General features: G+C 49.7%; 1 protein-coding gene across 1 annotated transcript in view; it reads left to right on the top strand.

The window, feature by feature from the left end:
- The window catches only part of LOC133344252 (GRB2-associated and regulator of MAPK protein-like), a 91958-nt gene that overhangs the window by 17206 nt on the left and 56274 nt on the right, over window positions 1-18478 (top strand). The window contains 1 exon segment of the mRNA XM_061554327.1: window positions 14690-14830. Within this exon segment, the coding sequence (XP_061410311.1) occupies window positions 14690-14830 (141 nt within the window).

Here is an 18478-nt window from a genome sequence, read left to right as displayed (position 1 = left end):
ATCTAGAAGTAATCTATTTGTTTGTGTTTCTCCCTTGTGATGGGACTTTGTAAAATGAACGTTGAAATGTATAAGGGGCACGGGATGACCAATAAGGGCTGAATTGGTCTGTAATAAGGTAGGCACTGGGTAAGGGGTTGACAGGTACGGGTCCTGTTCTCCCCTTACCTCTCCACCCCCGCCCCCTCCTCCATCATCTCACGCTGACCATGTGGGTGAAGTATGATACAAAAAAAACGTGATTGAAATGGCACGGGTAGGCCTTCATTCTTGAGTTGATTGAGAACAGCCACTATGTATTGTTGTTATCACCGTAGAATATTATTCTGCTTCAAACCTTTGTTCCAGGTGGCTCACTTGTTCGCAATGATGTCAACACAATGGAATTTAGCAATTGACACGAAGGGTTGGTGGATTACAGAGGGAATACAGCTGGTTTGACGCAGCTGTTGACCAGTTGAAGTTTGTGCAGGAAGAGAGCACAGTACACGCAGCAACTCTTGAGCGAACTTCAAACACACGTGCAATTCTAAACAGAATCTCCTTCTTCTGGCGTTTGAAAAAGAAACAACAGGCTACAGTTGTATGTTTTAATGTTGTCAGCCATTCCACGGCATCGGGGGTAGCTGAGTGGCGTTCAGTTGTTCCTCCAGAACAAGCAGACTCTGCGGGTGTGAGTGTGAGAGTGTGAGTGAGTGTGCGAGTGAGAGTGTGAGTGAGTGTGTGAGAGTGTGTGAGAGTGTGAGAGTGTGGGTGAGTGAGAGTGTGAGTGAGAGTGTGAGAGTGTGAGTGAGAGTGTGGGTGAGTGAGAGTGTGTGTGGGTGAGTGAGAGTGTGTGTGGGTGAGTGTGGGTGAGTGAGAGTGTGAGTGAGTGAGTGAGTGTGGGTGAGTGAGTGAGAGTGCGAGTGAGTGAGTGAGTGCGGGTGAGTGAGAGTGTGAGGAGTGAGGTGAGTGAGGTGAGTGTGGGTGAGTGAGAGTGTGAGTGAGAGTGTGAGTGAGTGAGGTGAGTGTGGGTGAGTGAGAGTGTGAGTAAGTGTGGGTGAGTGAGAGTGAGTGAGTGTAAGTGAGCAGACTCTGCTTGTTCAGGGTGAGTAACAATCCTCTCCGCCTTTTGGCGTTCTCTGGCCTAACACTCGTGAGGCGAGGCCATAAAGAAGACTGTCATTGGTGTATGCCAATCATTTTCAAGGACAATGCATAGACATTATCAGAGCATGATTGTTTGCGTGTTTCGCCACAAGTACGTGTGGTTAATGCAGACTTGATGCCTTGCAAAAGGTATCTATTTGGTGTTTGAACATCTTAAGACATTTGATTTAAAGCTTTCGTGACTGCAGGGAATCATATTCTTGGTTCTTTCGGTAAAGTCGCGAAGAAGGGAAAAAATAAAATAATAAAATAATAAAAATTCTCACGAAGTTTCGACTGCAACACAAGCAATCATCGTCAGGTGTGAAATCCACACCTGATGATGATTGCTTGTGTTGCAGTCGAAACGTCGTGAGAATTTTTATTGTTTAATACTTATTTTCTTTTATTATTTCCCTTCTACGTGACTTTACCGAAAGAACCAAGAATATCTTAAGACCTGTTTCATTGCCAGAAAGGGTAAAACCTATTAATATTGTATTTCTCCGTCAATACTCCCTGCCTGAGTCTAGCAAGAATTCTGCTCTAGCTCTCTTCCCCTGTGTGTGTGTGGAAAGGCTGCGACACCCATCGCTTAGTCGCACTTGTTTTAGATGCAAACATGTTTACTTGAGTGTACGAATTTTTCAGGGGGGGGGGGATGGCTTAGCCTTTGTCAGGTGAGGAGGAGGGGGGGGGGCTCAGCCCGCTCCAGCACCCCTGACACTCCGGGCCTGCTCCCGCAGGTGGGTGTCCTGGCTGTGGGTGCGCTCGTTTCACTTCTGTCTGGCCACCGCCGTTCCCTCCCGGCGACTGGCGTGCGAAACAACGGCAAAGAAAGGAACTGGTCAAAACATCTGGATTGTGCGTCGCACTCGTGCGAGTCACGGGGACGACCGAGGGGCTCCGCCGAGGTTTAAGAACGGAGTCGCCGTGACCGAGGTTGTGCCAACGCTCCTGCGCACGTTTGGCTGCGCACGCTTCCCAAGATTTGACGACGGTTTTGTTTCGTGCAAACTGGACCGCCGCTATGGGGGCGCATATGGGCTTCCCAAAAACCATGTTCACTTTGATTCTAGATTTGAAGCTTTCGTGACTGCAAGGATTCATACTCTTAGTTCTTTCGGTAAAGTCACGTAGGTAAAAATGAAATTAAAATTTATAAAAATAAAACAATAAAAAATAAAAAATCACGACCTTTCGGAGGCAACACAAGTCTCCGTCATCAGGTGGGACCGTCACAGCCAGATTTGTTGCAGCAATTTTTTTTTATTGTTTTATTTTTATTAATTTTAATTTCATTTTTTACCTACGTGACTTTACCGAAAGAACTAAGAGCATGTTCACTTTGCCTCGCTGCGAATCACTGCTCGGGTGCTCCCCCCCCCACCCCCCTCGCTCAACAGCTCTCACCGGCTCCCCCTCGCCATCTGAGAGCAGCCGGAGGTCCGGGCCTGCATCGGAATCTCCGAGCATCTTGCACACGTTAACCGACAGCGATGCTGGTCCTGATAACGGCGTGCCCGCAGAAAGATACCATCGGTGGGGGCTGAGGTTGGATTTGAACCGGCGAACCCTGGACCCAGGATGGGTGTGCTGACCACTATGCCACCGAGAGCACCCCCCTGCTCCTATTCTCGCTAAAGTACTAAAAACACAATCAGGGCTTCAGAGTGAAGTTCTTAATAAAGAGGAAATCAAAACATTTAGTATTTGCGCAAGGCTATCGCCAAGGCCCGTAGGACAGGAGCGTCTCCTCGCAGAAATAAAACAGTTTCCTGCCCACAAGCCGATTGGCTTTCCAGACAAATATTATCCAGCAGTGTTTATTTAGACGGGCAAAATTATCGATCGGTTTTGACCTTTTGGATTTAATCACCAGACTTTGGTTTGTTAACACTAATCTGAACGATTTTATATTTTACCAGGTAAGGCCCACTGAGCTATTTGGCTCTTTTTCAAAAGCGAACCTGGCCTCCGCATTTGATAGCTCAACAAAGTGCCGTATCATCACGTGGATGTGTATAGCAGCCAAACAATCTAAACGCACGTTGATTCTAAATGTGGAGTAAAACACCGGAGGACCCGGAGAAAAGTTCATGCGACCACGGTGAGAGAGAGTGAGAGAGTCACGCAGACTCCAATTATCCAGCAGGCATCGTCAGGGTATTTACCGATACAGTGCAGTCAAAAAGCAGGCTCGCGTGTGAGGCCCGCGTGTGCGTTCGCACGTCTCGCGCATAATAAAAAAAAAGGTCAAGGCGCAGCCCTGCAATTTTTCGCTCGTGCCACCACTCACGGGAAGGGCCCTCCACTCGAGAGAGGCCCTCCAGAGAGTATGTGGGCCTACTATCTTCCACGCCGGCTGCCGGTTGTCTTTGAAGAGTTGTGAGCACCCACGGTTTACCCCACCGCACTCGACTTGCCATTTGACGAGCTGCGATGTGACCCGCGCCTTCTGCTGAGTGGACAGGCGGGGGTTGAGGGACGGGAATCTGAGAAACTTACACCATCGTTTCAACTTCCTCGCTGTGGGGGGGGGGGGGGGGGGGCTTGAACCGATGACCTCTGGATCGCGAGTCCAGTGTGCTAACCATTACACCGCGGTGGCAACTTCTGTCATGCATTGTAATGTGACTCGGTTTCGAGGTGCGGCGTCCCAGTGTTTGTAGTGGTTTCCATGCCGTGATAAAAAAAACAACAACCCCTCTACGTTCGCGGACACATTTGTTGGAAAGGCACGCCTTAATGTTTTCTCGACGTGCGCAATGAAATTCTACCGAGCCAAATTTGTTTGCAAGCTGACACCCTCCTGCGCTAAAGACGTCACCTTGTAAAAAAAAAAAAGGTTCACACACCCGGCTCCCTCCGCGCCAGTGACAGAGGTGAAAGGTAGTTGATGAACTCTTTTACTGAGGTTTTCATGACCGCTCAAAAGCGCTGGGCTTACGCAATTCTCACACGCGTGATACGTGCATCAAAACGTGGGTGGCAGAAAAGGGGCCTGCCTGTAGTAGTGGGGAATAACGAGTGCTCGGAGATGACCCACGTATGCGGGGAGATCACCCAAAGTGCACTACACACACAGAGTGTCTAACTTGTGTGTGAGTGCGTGAGTGCGTGAGTGTGTGAGTGCGTGAGTGAGTGTGTGTTTCTGTATGTACGATAAGCCTGTACAGCGATGATATGGGGGGGGGGGGGGCGGCATATCTCGGATCCTGCACTCCGTGGAGGTTGGTCTGATAGTCCGCCAAAAACAAACAAAAAATGTTACGTAACCTAAACTTCCGCCGGAAGAGATCCACGATTTAATTTGCGAATTTCAGGATCAACGGTCCCACGGATTATAGGAGAAGTCGCGAACCGCAAATTCCTGTAAATCGCCGATTATCAGAGTCCCGCTGTGTGGTTGTCTTCACGATCTTTGCTTTTGGCGAGGCCAAGCTGAAGCCGGGCTCGTGACAGCCACGCTTCGCGCGTATTCACGACTCCTGCGAGTGTTTTGGGATGAAGGCTAGAACCGTACTGCAAGTGTATTCAATATCGATTCAATTACCCAGAGCACAGCATTCGTATCACGGAGGCTGCTGTCGCCTTAAACTAGCACGGAGCGCACGCACTCACCCGCGGCTTCGAAACAAGTCTCGCTTGTGTTCGTGTTACGCAAACAAACGTTTCGCGTGCGTTTATGCTCGAAATTGTGCACTTTTGCGCGTAGATACAAAGGTCTCGTTTTAATCCGAGGTTCGTACGTCTGTAGAATTGCTTCACTGTTCAGCGTGCACCCATTGAAGGTGGCACGGCACCACAACGCCGCACAAGAGCGAGTGGTTGGGTCAGCGCCACAAAAACCAAGCCACCTTTGTGCTGATATTGACACGGAATCAGTTTCCCATTTTAGGTCGAGTTGGCATAGGGGAGGCCCAGGTAAAATTTCTGTATATCATGACCGAGAGTCTAACCTAGATTACTAAGATTGCATGTTAGTGTGCTTCACCAACATACCAAAGAGAATGTTGTCTTTGGGATGATATCCTTTGGTAAGATAACCTTAACAGACCGAAGAGGCAAGTGCTGTTAGCGAGCATCTATGAAGGCCAGCACGGTACACGAGAGAGGGTGGGTGGCCAGCACCATGCCCGGCCGCCTTGATCTCCCTAGTGGCGATGTTTACACACCACATTTGAAGCTGAGTCGACCTAAGGGAGGCCCAGGATTACTTCAGGTGATCATCTGGCTGTGAACGGGAATCGAACTCGCGATGCTGGGTTCATAGTGCAGCACACTAACTGCTACATTATTGTATTAGCAAGCACCTATTCGGACCAATGTAGCACACAAGGACTGCCGTGGCCAGCACCAATGCTCTATTGCATCCCCCCCCCCAGTTCTAATGTTCACATACTGTATGCACGTACCTGCTACTCATTTAAGGCTGCACTGACCTAGAGGAGGCCTGGAACTTTGTCAAACACCACTCGCCACTGCTGTTATCCGTGGCTGGCAATTGAACCCGGATTGATGGGCTCGTAGCAACATGAAAGAGCCTCTGCACCTCCACCACCTCCCTCAAAACGAAGACAAATAGATCCCCCGCGTGGCCTTTAACTGGCCGTTGGGGTAAGTGCTGTTCGCCAGCTCCGGTATTTGGGCCGGCACAGCGCACGATAAGGCATTGTGGCCTGAGCCATGCCCAGCCGCCTCTGTGTTCCAGAGCGCTGAAGTTTGCACACTGCGCCGGAACACCAGTTCGGACATTACTCACCACTGTGTGTCTATGTATGTTGAACTTCATTCGCACCTAATTCTAGATTTGAAGCTTTCGTGACTGCAAGGATTCATACTCTTAGTTTTTTCGGTAAAGTCACGTAGGTAAAAATTTGAAATTAAAATTAATCCTTTTTTTATTAATTTTAATTTGCACGTAGGTAAAAAATTGGAATTAAAATTAATAACTTTTTTTATGAATTTAAATTTAAATTTTTTACCTACGTGACTTTACCAAAAAACTAAGAGTATTCATTCGCACCGTACGTAGCCAACCGTTGCTAGCGATGACGATGATTCAAGCTCAGGTGGCCGGTAACCACTGCATCACCGCTTCCCTCGGATGCACGCACGCTCTTGTCAGCGTACATAGCCCAAAGGGTGTTTGGAAAGAATAATTAATCCACGCTTCCAAAGAGCTTGAGGTCAGCCGAGTTCTTCTGATGCATTCGTTTTAATCAAAACAGCTACAGTTTACCGCATCGGTCTTTTCATTATTTCAATGTCGCTTTTTATACGCATCAAATAAAGCTGGAATCGCTGCTACGGTCAGCGGGCGATTGTGGCAGGAGTGCCCGGCCGGATGTCTCGAAGCATTGGCGCGCTGCACGATCGCATTCATCATCTTGTGTTCACACGGCATGCCCTGCTCCTGCTCCTCCTCCTCCCTTGGTTCTCGACATTTGGGGAAGCTGCAAGCCGCCAAGTCAAGGGCAGCACTTGCTTCCCTTGCAGCGCAGGGCGAACTCGATGGCAAAGTGACGTCGCCTCCTTGTGTCGTAGTGTGCAGAGCGGGCGGGGTGGCGGGGCTGCTCTGTGTTTGTTTAGTTAACGATGTCTCTTGTTGGTGTGAGTGAGTGTGTGTGAGTGAGTGTGTGTGAGTGAGTGTGTATGAGTGTGTATGAGTGTGTGTGAGTGAGTGTGTGAGTGTGTGTGTGAGAGTGTGTGAGTGAGTGAGTGTGTGTGAGTGAGTGAGTGTGTGTGAGTGAGTGTGTGAGTGTGTGTGTGAGTGAGTGTGTGAGTGAGTGCGTGTGAGTGAGCGTGTGAGTGAGTGTGAGTGTGTATGAGTGTGTATGAGTGTGAGTGTGTGTATGTGTGTGTGTGAGTGTGTGAGAGTGTGAGTGTGTGAGAGTGTGTGTGTGTGCGTGAGTGTGTGTGAGTGTGTGTGCGTGAGTGTGTGAGTGAGCGTACTGCGTGGGGTGTGTGTTCACGTGTTTGTCTTTGTGGGTTGAGGCGGTGGTTTTGCAGCGGTTAGCAGCAGCACCGCCCTACGACCTCGTCGGTGAGTCGAGTTTGATCGGTGGCCACGGCTCAAGAAGGCAGCACGCGAGTCTGAAGCTAAGAGACCTCCTTCCCTTCGGTCGACTCGGCCTCAAATGAGTACCCGGTGCTCCGTGTAAAGGCGCCGTCCATAAATGACGTCACGCGATTTTGGACGATTTTTGACTCCCCCCCCCTCGTCACACGGCGTCACAAAAAGTCAGACCCCCCCCCTCAAATATGACGTCACAAAGCTCTGCCCCCCCCCCCAACCCATATTTCCATTTTGAAAATAAGACATGCTTCAAATCGCTGTAGTGCGTATTTAACTCTGATGTTGTAGGAGTGTTATTTATAACAATTCTATATTTATTTAAAGTTTGATGTGACGTCACATTTCTCAACCCCCCCCCCCCCTCGTCACACATCGTCACAAATGTCTGACCCCTCCCCCCCCAGGTGCGTGACGTCATTTATGGACGGCCCCTTCGTGCGCACAGCGTAATGAACTCGGCGACTAAAGTAAAATTTCCCTGCCGTGACGAACATCAGTGGCAAGCGGCATCAGAACTTGTTTTATCTGGACTTCCCCTACATGCATGTTGCTATGTGGTAAACATCCGCATTGGAGAGACAAAGGCGGCCAGGCGTGGTTCTGGCCGCACCATTTTTCCTCTTGTGCACAGTGATGGCCTTCATAGCTGTATGCTAACAGCACCTGCCCCTGGAGTCTATAAGGCAATCCAAACACTTTCTCTCGTGTCCATCTGTCTTGTGTATCATTACACCACTGGTCTGGAGTTGAACGGCCAATATTGGTCGAAGATTGTGTGAACAAAGCCATCGGCTGGCCTGTGAGTAATCTCGATTAGAAGTTTTCGTGACTGCAGGGACCCATACTCTTTGGTTCTTTCGGTAAAGTCACGTAGGTTTTAAATAAAATAAATTAAATCACGACGTTTCGGGCGCAACACAAGCGTCCGTCATCAGGGGGGCAACCACAGCAAGAAACAATTGCTGAAAAATGGTTTGTGTTGTGCCCGAAACGTCGTGATTTAATTTATTTTATTTTATACCTACGTGACTTTACCGAAAGAACCAAAAGTATGGCCTGTGAGAGCCCGCGTTGTTTTTTGAAAACTTGCAATGCAATGCATGCACACATGCATTATTTAGTCTGTACAGTAAACCCATTTCATTTGCACCTACATGTGTAAGTACGGTGCCGTGCCTATTCACATTCTCGGTCACTACATGTTTGTTACACTTTCTTTTTGGTTTTCAGAAAATGAAAAAGACATTCAATGAAAGACTGGAACGAGTGAATAGATTATCCAATGGTATTTGCGAACTATGGACAGAATTGAATGTCCTTCGTCAATGCCATTTTTTAAATTCAACATTTCCCATCACTTTCATCTCATCACGTAGAACAATTACGTATGTTCTCATCGAGCAGCCTTGCAAGCCAATACTTTCCAGCAGCAATTGTTTTAGTTCAAGTTTTAAGTCAAAGTGTCCTCTTTCTCAAATGAGCACTTGGGCAGCACTCAGCACAGCTGGTGGTCCTGGCTCCTGGGGCTATAGGTAAACATTCCACGGTTTCATGGTGGGAGCCAGCCTACCCGTTGACCTTCCACAAAGTGGCACTTATTTCATCAACCTCGGAGGGATAATCAAATTAGAACCCTCAACTGGATACTGACCTCGCCACCTTCTGATTTTGAGCCCCCAGTTCCTGATGCATTTCACGGGTGCACTCGCTATACCTTGCCCCATGCCCCCCCCCCACCACCCCTTTCACATCTCACTCTACCCCCAAGTACTCTCGGCTCCAGCAAGCAACGCTTTCTGTTGAGTCAGCTTCGCTCGGTGGGCGCCACTCAATTCTCCTCTGCTGCCACCAGAGTTTGGCACCAACATCCGTGCCGGATGAGTCGCTGCCCTTGTTCAAGGCTAGGCCGAAAGGATTTGTGTTTTCCTCTGCCCATGAGTGATTGCCTTTCATATAACTTTATATATATCTGTGCAGCACATTGATGTCCATTTTGGACACTATATGAATGTTGTTGTTTTGAACGTTTTGGCCATGCTACCTGGCCAGATTTTATGATAATCTGTACGGTATGCGTCATTGCAGTATGAAGAAGAATCATTTACAGCTCTTGGGCATTCCACTCATGGATGTGTGTGTGGGTGCGTGCACGTATGTGTGTATGTGTGGGGAAAGGTAGTGAAGTGGTTAGCGCGCTGTGCTACAAACCCGATGACCCGAGTTCGATTCCCGCTCACGGCCAACACCAGTGATGATTATCTGAACTAGTCATGGGCCTCCCCTAAGTCGACTCAGCCTCAAATTAGTACCTGGTGCAGTGTGTAAAAAACATCACTACTGGGGAGACAAAGGCGGTCGGGCATGGTGCTGGCCACCCACTCCCTTCGTGCGCCGTGCCGGCCTTGAAAGCTGCTCGCTAACAGCACTTGCCCCAACAGTCTGTTAAGCCTACACGGGTGATCTTTGGCTTTACCTTTGCACGTGTATGCACGCAAGAGTTGCCCATGGTTTCCACGCGATGCTGATACATTCCCTGACCTTTTTGCGGGCTGCTCACGACGCACACACGCGCCTCGCCTCGGGCGACCGAGAAATATCTGCGACAGCGCAAAGCCGCCACGAGCCGTCGGCTGGAACCTGTTTGAGACTTGGCCGTGGCGGTGACGACGGTGGCGGTGATGACGACGGCGGTGACGACGAAGGCGGTGACGACGGTGGCGGTGACGACGGTGGCGGTGACGACGGCGGCGGTGACGACGACGGCGGTGACGACGACGGCGGCGGTGACGACGACGGTGGCGGTGACGACGACGGTGGCGGTGACGTCGGCGGTGACGACGTCGGCGGTGACGACGTCGGCGGTGACGACGTCGGCGGTGACGACGTCGGCGGTGACGACGTCGGCGGTGACGACGTCGGCGGAGACGACGGCGGCGGTGACGACGGCGGCGGTGACGACGGCGGCGGTGACGACGGCGGCGGTGACGACGGCGGCGGTGACGACGGTGGCGGTGACGCGCATTGTTCGCCCACTAACAATTGGTGGCGAATCCTTGCAGGCGATTTTGTTCGTTTGGACGCGAAGGGGTTCTTCGTTGACCAGCAGCGAAAGGAAGCTCTCGCCCTCGACCTGGACACTTTGGAACCGGTGTCTGCATCCACCTCGGCAGTGTGTTGTTAGTTTGGCTTTGCGTCTATAAAGCGCCGCTCACAGTTGGCGGAAGATCTCGATTTTTTTTTTAATTCTCACATTCATTTTGCGATTCGCATCTCTTCGCTTGTGAAGCAAACAATAACACGGCCTTGCTGTTTTACACTGAACGGGGTTCATGCAGGAGCACTATATTCCTCCTACGTCGGTCAACCCTGCAGTGCAGTGTTTTTACTCTTGGGTTCTTTCGGTAAAGTCACGTAGGTGTGGGACTACTTCAGCAGTTGTTTCTTGCTGTGGGTGTCCCCACCTGATGACGAACGCCTGTGTTGCGCCCGAAACGTCGTGATTTAATTTATTTTATATTTTATACCTACGTGACTTTACCGAAAGAACCAAAGAGTATGGATCCTTGCAGTCACGGAAACTTCGAATCTAGTACAGTGTTTGTATAACAGGTCTGGACTGCCCCTTGCTGATGAAACATCAGGAAGTTGACACCGGTCCAGAATTTGCCTGCGCAGCAGAAAAATGCGGCCTGAAAACAGTGGCCCTGAAGACTGCATTGGCTGGTGGACTGAAATATTGCTTTATTTTATCATTTTGAGATTGGGAATGCCTAACTTGTAGAGCTGCAGCACAGATCCAATTTGTGTGGGGTGTAGGTTCATGCCCTGGCCAGGGTGGGCTTAGCGGATCATTGTTGTCATCATCATCATCATCCATGACGTCTTCCTGTTGTGGAAGATGTCTTCACAATTCCGGCAAATCGGGTGATGATGCAGGTTATAATCACCAGTGAAACGTCATAACTCAAATTGTAAATGTTGCGGGTTTGCTCTACAACGTCGGAGTAACAAATTTGTGCATTCTGTTCACGTGACACACATCACCGATTGGCTGTGTCGGGTGGAGGTGGGTGTATGACATTAACATTTAACGCGATCTAACCCCCCAAAAAATCGTTATCGTGAATAATAATATCGGTCACGAAAGCGTACGTGTAAATTTTACCATCATCGTTATCGCCGATCATCCCTCTGGGATGTGTAAAACGAATTCTGCCTAATGAGGCTCCACATCTTCTTGGTTCTTTCGGTAAAGTCACGTAGAAGGGAAGTAATAAAATAATAAAAATAAAACATAATAAAATAATTCTCACGACGTTTCGGCCACAACGCAAGCAGCCGTCCTCAGGTGAAGAATGAAACACCACCAAGCTTGGAGCGTATATTTAAGCTGGGTTGGAGGGGGGAAAAAGAGCGCCTTGACAAAATAATTTTGCATATTGGTATTACCTTAGAGTCGCGGCATCTCTTCAGGAAGGTGAGAGACTCGATTAGCTGAGCCTTCTTATCACAGAGCTTGTTAAAGGATCTTAAAGTTTTATGGAATCCCACCCCGTAGTGGCGGTTAAATTTCGATTTAAAGCTTTCGTGACTGCAGGGAGGCTGCACAGTTTCGGTGGGAAGTCGGGTAGCAGTGGTTGCGACTTGTGGGGGACATGGCTAAATGTGGAATTCCCAGCACTGGGCCTGGGATCACGAACAAACTTGAGCAACTCCAAGCGCACTCTTGGACAGGGTGAGGTAGTTCAACTTTTCCGTGCTGGAAAACGTCCAATTATTTTGCCATGGTGCTCCAGCTCTTTCATTGCTGTGTCAGACTGCATTAAGTGAATTAAAGGGGGGTGCGCCGGCGTGGGGGGGGGGGGGAATAAAACAAAATCCTCTGAGCTGTGCTTAAAGCTTTTCGCAGCCAGTCAGCCAATTTGGCACGCAGTGTTTAAATAGCCTGTTGTTTTTTTTCGATTTAAAGCTTTCGTGACTGCAGGGATTCATCTATTTCATTTATTTTTATTATTATTGTATTACTTCCCTTCTACGTGACTTTACCGAAAGAACCAAGAAGCCTGTTGTTTGTTAAGAATGTTGCCACTACCAAATAGCCACGGGATGGTCCGCAGAAATCCGTGCTCGGAATTCCGTTATTGCCGGAGTGGCTTCGCAAACAAAGAACAAGGAGGATGGAGGGGATCGCTGCACTGTATTGACGAGAGGAATGCACACGCACAGCCTCCCATCTGCTACTCATCGGCAACCTCGTTGCGTTGTGTGTGGATTTGTCTCCTATTAGCGTGCGCGTGCAAATATTAACTGGGTTGGAGCAGTGGGTTCGTGTCCTGCGTTACGAACCCAGCGACCTATGTTCGAGTCCCGGTTGAGGGCAACATCGGTGGCGATTATCTGATCCGGTGTGAACTACCTCGCCTTGGTATACAGGAGGGTCACGGGTTCGATCCCGACCCTGACGCCTGAGTATTTGGAGTTTGCATGTTCTCCCCGTGGTCGCGTGGTTTTTCTCTCCCGGATCCTCCGGTTTTTACCCCCCTCCACATTTAGAATCAACGTGCGTTTTGAGTGTTTGGCTGCTGTAAATTTCCACGCGATAAGCCACTGAGCTATCATTTGTGCCCCGGTCGTTTCTGAAACGGAGCTGCTATATACCTCAGTGGGCCTGTCCGGGTAAAATAAAAATAAAATAGTTGATTTTACTTAAAATAGTTTTACAATACCATGTACATGAGTTGTATTGCATTCTACGGAAAATGTCCGTTGCATGTGGGGTTGACTCGGCCTTAAATGATCGCGGTGTGTAATCACGTGCTTGGTGCTGGCTATAAGACTCCATTAATAGGTGCTCGCTAACATCACTTCCTCGTTTAGTCTATAAGGCTAAATAGGGTATCTATCTTTGCGTTCGTGTGTGCGCGCGCGCGGGTCTGAGTGTCTGTGTGCGTGTATGCGCAGTAATGTCGCTTATGCGTGTTTAACTGAAATTCGAGCCAGCGAGCCAGACAGATTAACCACGCAGCTTAGCTTGATTCCACCCCCCCCCTGTACAAAAAAAACACGTGTGTGCGGTAACTCAACGAGACGCGAAGAGAAGAACCGCATGGGAAAGGTCGCAAACAGGGATCTGCCACAATATGCACATTCGGTGCGAACGAGTCGGTGCCATTCTCGACTGTCGGCATTCTCAGTTCCTACTCTTAGTTTTTTCGGTAAAGTCACGTAGGTAAAAAATGAAATAAAAATTAATAAAAAATAAAATAATAAAAATCACGACGTTTCGGAGGCAACACAAGTCTCCGTCATCAGGTGGGACCATCACAGCCAGATTTGATCACTTGATGCAGCAAATCTGGCTGTGACGGTCCCACCTGATGACGGACACTTGTGTTGCCTCCAAAAGTCGTGATTTTTATTATTTTATTTTTATTAATTATAATTTCATTTTTTACCTACGTGACTTTACCGAAAAAACTAAGAGTATGAATCCTTGCAGTCACGAAAGCTTCAAATCTAGAATTCTCAGTTCCATTTATTCACGAAAGTAACGCTTAGGCCAGAGCCGTCGTCTGCCTCGCATCTTAGCGGGAGTGATATTGCGTTTTGGGGGGGGGGGCACGGCTTGCATGGCATGCCTCTGCCCGTGGCTGGTGATTTAGGGAGTGGGATTCAAATGGAATGGGCTCGAAGGGGCGAGCGCAAGCTACGGTGCGATTTAAGTGCGCGCGATGAGATGACACGACTGGCTAGAAATCACAGTTGATGTTCGCGTGTCCGTGTTTTGGCAAGGGGGTGACCGAGTGTGTCTGTGTATGTGGGAAAGCATTGACAATGGCCTACCATTCCCACCTGGGTTCGATCCCAGGCACAGGGTACCGGTTGGCGACTACTAACTCTAAACCTGGTCTGGGTCTCACTTAAATCGGCTGAGCCAAAAAAATAAATGCAATATTGTGATCGACATAAGTGATGGAGTGGGATTAATAATTAAACCGGTTGAGCTTGAGTGTTTGTTTATTTATTTATCATGCTTGTTTACCCAGGCATCTGTATCGCCTGATCTAATTGATGCCTGTTAACAGCACCAGCCCCAACATATTATCCCACTTATCTTTGACTTTGGGCGTCTGGTTGCCCAACTACATTTGTAAACATTCGCGTCCGCTGCTTGTGCGCGTCACGTGCTATACCGCGGCTGCAGCAGCCAGAGCATAGTGGGTCGGCGTTCTGCAGTTCTCGATTCCTGTCCACGGCCAACGTCTGAACCAGTTCCGGGCCTCCCCTAGGTTGACTCGACTTGAAATGCGGTCTGTGACCGTCGGCACCGGGAAGAAGACAAAGGCGGCCGGGCGTGGTGCTGGCCACCCACCCCATCGTGTGCGCATTTTTTGCCGGCCATCATAGGCACGCCAATATTCGTCTTTGGTTCGTGAAGTATTGCTCCTTGTGCGTGCGTGCGTGCGTGCGCGCGAGCAGGCCAGGCGATTGAGGGCCTGCGCGATGGGGACCTAGTGCTCGTGCACTCGTGCCGCCAGTGGACCGCGGTGACGGCGCACAGCCTGGAGGAGGGCCACTACGTGGTGGGGCCCAAGATCGAGATCCCCGTGCACTACTCAGGTGGGCCTCGCACACGACAGCGGTGGTGGTGGTGGGGGGGGATGCAAAGGCGGCCGGGGGTTGTGATCTGGCCACACGCGCCTTGGTCTTAGTCGGCGCCGCTGCTGCTCGCAAACTCCACTTGCCCCCCCCCCCGACTGTCTGTTGACGGCTTTGTGTGGGATCTTTGTGTGATTTCCGTTTGGCTGCGTAAGTATGTACGTTGGACTTCTTTCGCACCGTACGTAGCCAACCGTGCTAATCGCAAGTGTGGGAGAAGGACGGCAAACTCTCGTGTTCACGCGCAGCCTCGGTGTCTGTCTCTGTGTTGTCGTACTGTAAATGCTTCTGCGTGTCTCGAAGTCTGTGTCTGTACGTGTAGTCCCGTGCATGCTTCTTCATGCCTTTTCTGTGTGTGGAGTGCTGTCCGTATGTGCTCGCCAACAGCACGTTTCTCCCAACGGTCTGTTAATATGGAGATCTTTGTCTTTGTTTCAAGCGCATGAATGCACGCGTCCGTACGATACGCGCATACACCCAAATGAATGCGCTCGCTCGCCTGCATAGAACGAGCAGCAGCACCAAGTGTTCTCACTCGCTCATTCACAGTTCATTTCTTGCATTGTGGGTTGAACTGCTGTAGGGAGATCAATGCAACAGTAATTAGCATAATCCACATTGAGATGCATTCCTGGGCACAATTCTCATTCACAGTTGATAATTTGTATGCCCAGTACCCGCTCTCACTCACCCCTGGGTTCACTCACTCGGTAACTCATTCCCAAGTTCACTGGCCGGCTAAATAGCTCTCTCACTCGATCCCAATTTTGCTGGCGTGCACCCAAGTTGACATGCATGCCGTACGTATGTACTATGGTGAACTTCCTTCGCACCGTACGTAGCCAATCGTGCTAATTGGAAGTGCGGGGAGAGGAAAACGGCAACAACTTAGGAGTGCTCACTCGCTCACAAGTTCACTCGCTCACCAGTTCACTCGCTCATCAGTTCACTCGCTCATCAGTTCACTCGCTCATAAGTTCACTCACAAGTTTACTCGCTCACCAGTTCAGTCGCTCACCAGTTCTCACTCGTTCACCAGTTCTCACTCGCTCACCAGTTCTCACTCGCTCACCAGTTCACTCGATCATCAGTTCAGTCGCTCATAAGTTCACTCGCTCGAGTTCACTAACTAACTCGCCGCGAAATTCACCCACTCACCGAGTTCACTTATTTATCGAGTTGGCTCACTCGCTGGCCAAGTTCACTCGCTCACGTCGCCCATAGGATTATTAACTTTTTTTCCGCTGAATCACTGACTACTTGCCCGTTCACCTGTGCTCTGCCAGGGGATTCGTGTTTCATTTCTCACTCGCACGAGGAGCGGGCTGTAGCCAGAGATATTCCCACAGGCCTGGGGCAGACGTTGTGTGATGCCATATTTCGTAAGGCAGCAAGGCCGCTTAATGATACGACCGTGAGTTCGAATTCCAGCCTGGTCTGGCTCGAAGCTTCACCATCACCTTCATCATCATCATTTCTTTCGGGCTGCTAAAATAAGTCCACATTTTTTGGGGGAGAAGTTAACGGCAGTTATCTAAATGGCTCACAGAGTCTGGTACCTCTCAGCACATGAAATGTGCAATTTCCACCACTTTCTCATGAAATGAATACCGAATGCCTTTTCGAGAGAATGGCGATCACTTGGCCATTCTAGTTGTTTGTGTATTGTCGCGTTGATCACGCAGTCACGCTTAACACGCCACAGTTCCGAGTAAATTGGTTTTATCGCGTTGTTTAAATCGAATTGACTTCCGCGCACTCGACACATTTAATGCTCCCGCTCGGTTTTCTGCGTCAAAATGCCGCACCCTGCCCCGAGAAAGGGATTGCAGCCTTTTAAACAAGACACTTTTAGCGTAGAGGATTTTCATAGGGTTCACGCCGTTGGCTTTTCTGGTCCAGTGTAACAGCGGCGCGTGTTTTTAGAGTTCTTAACGAGGCTGTAAAACGTATTTTTCTTTAAAGGATGTTAGCAGAGAGGAGGACCTTGCAAATGTTTAACTGGTTGAAAAAAAAAAGTTCAGTCCGTCGCTTTTGTTGTTAAGTTCACCCAATCCAAAGGCCATGAAACACGAAAGCAATGTTTGGGAATTTGTGGCCGGTAATTGTCACCGGCAACGCATTTACACCGGCAACGCATTTACACCGAGCAAGCATGTCAAGAGTTCGTCGAGAGTTTGTTGAGAAGTGAGTTTTGCTTGAACAACGCTTTTTATGTGCATGTATGTTGAACTTCTTTCGCACCGTACGTAGCCAACCGTTCCAATCGGAGGTGCGGGGCCTACATAGCACTCAACCTTGGGTAGTCATGTGACCTCTGTTTGTGATCTGATTGGAAATTGGAAGGAGGGGCGGGGGGGGGGGGGCTTAGAGAAAAAGCAATAAGATTTGTCTTCAGATTGGACATAGTGTATATATTTTTGTTACAATACCGGAGAAAATTCCGTGACAACTATTGCATTTACATTTTTTGAACCAACAATTGCCCTCAAATTATCCCGGTGCGTCGGGATGCCCCCCCGCGCACCCCCGCGCGGCAGAGTTTTCGTGAATTTCATTGGAGGAAGAAGGAAATTCGAGCGTGCAGTTTCACTCGGACGAGATCGGAGGTCGGCTGTGCCCTCCCTCTTCGTGGAGAACGGATGTATCACTCGGTTCCACGGCTCTGGTGTCCCAGCTTCGGCGACATCTCCACCAATCCGACGTTAAAGCACCATGACGGGGCTTTTGAGGGGCTTGGTGTGGTGTGTGTGCGTGTGGGGGTGTGTGGCTAATACTTAACCTTACCCCAAGGCACATGCACATACCATCATCATTGCCCCCCCCTGCCCTGCGCTTGCGTGTGTGCGGCGGCACAAGCAAGCAACGCTGGCCAGAGCGTGGGTGTGCTAGCAACCAGTTTTTCTGGTTCCACTTCAACCGGTCACGGATTGTTACTTGGCGGGGGCGGAGGGGGGGAGGCCTTAAAAGATAAACTCGTAAAATAAAAGTGTGGCGTTAACGTCCCATTGTGCAGCTGCCACTGCCGCCGCAGCCGCTGCTGCTGCTGCAACAGTAGAATGGGGGGGCGGGGGGGTCCCTGGATCTTTGGGCTCTGCTGGGAGTAACCAGAAACTTTACAGTTTGGAGGGAGTTACTTCGGTGGGGGTTTTACCCCCCTCCCCTCCAACTTGTGGGAAAAAAAACCACAAGGGAATGGGATGATGAGTGCTCGCTCGGAGTTGCGCGTGTTTGTCTGCGAGTTATATGCCTCGAACGCAGCCAGCCAGCTGGAGGGAGGAGGGAGGGAGGGCCGGTCATGGGAATGGAGTCATCTGGAAAGCCGCTCTTGGATGGAAATATTTTCAATGAACAACGTTGGCGACGCGCGAGGGTTGACCAACGCACGGCCAAACGTGGGCTGTGAGTCCAGGGGATGGTCACCCGCGTCTCAGCAAGCATGCGTTGCGCTGACATTTTCCAGCAGGTTACACGTTTTTGTTGGCTCATGCTTTAACATCCGTCGTGTTTTTTTTATTCGCGTCAATATTTAATGCACCGCAGTTTTGTTCGCCATTGACTGCTAATTCATGAATATATGTGTACAGCATACACACGCAACCCCACTGT

Source organism: Lethenteron reissneri, chromosome 19 (genome assembly GCF_015708825.2).
Source record: "Lethenteron reissneri isolate LAM-NWPU_2019-01 chromosome 19, ASM1570882v1, whole genome shotgun sequence".
In the NCBI taxonomy this organism is placed as follows: domain Eukaryota; kingdom Metazoa; phylum Chordata; class Hyperoartia; order Petromyzontiformes; family Petromyzontidae; genus Lethenteron; species Lethenteron reissneri.
The sequence above is the reverse complement of the archived record's forward strand: the minus strand, read 5'-3'. Positions and strand labels throughout refer to the sequence as shown.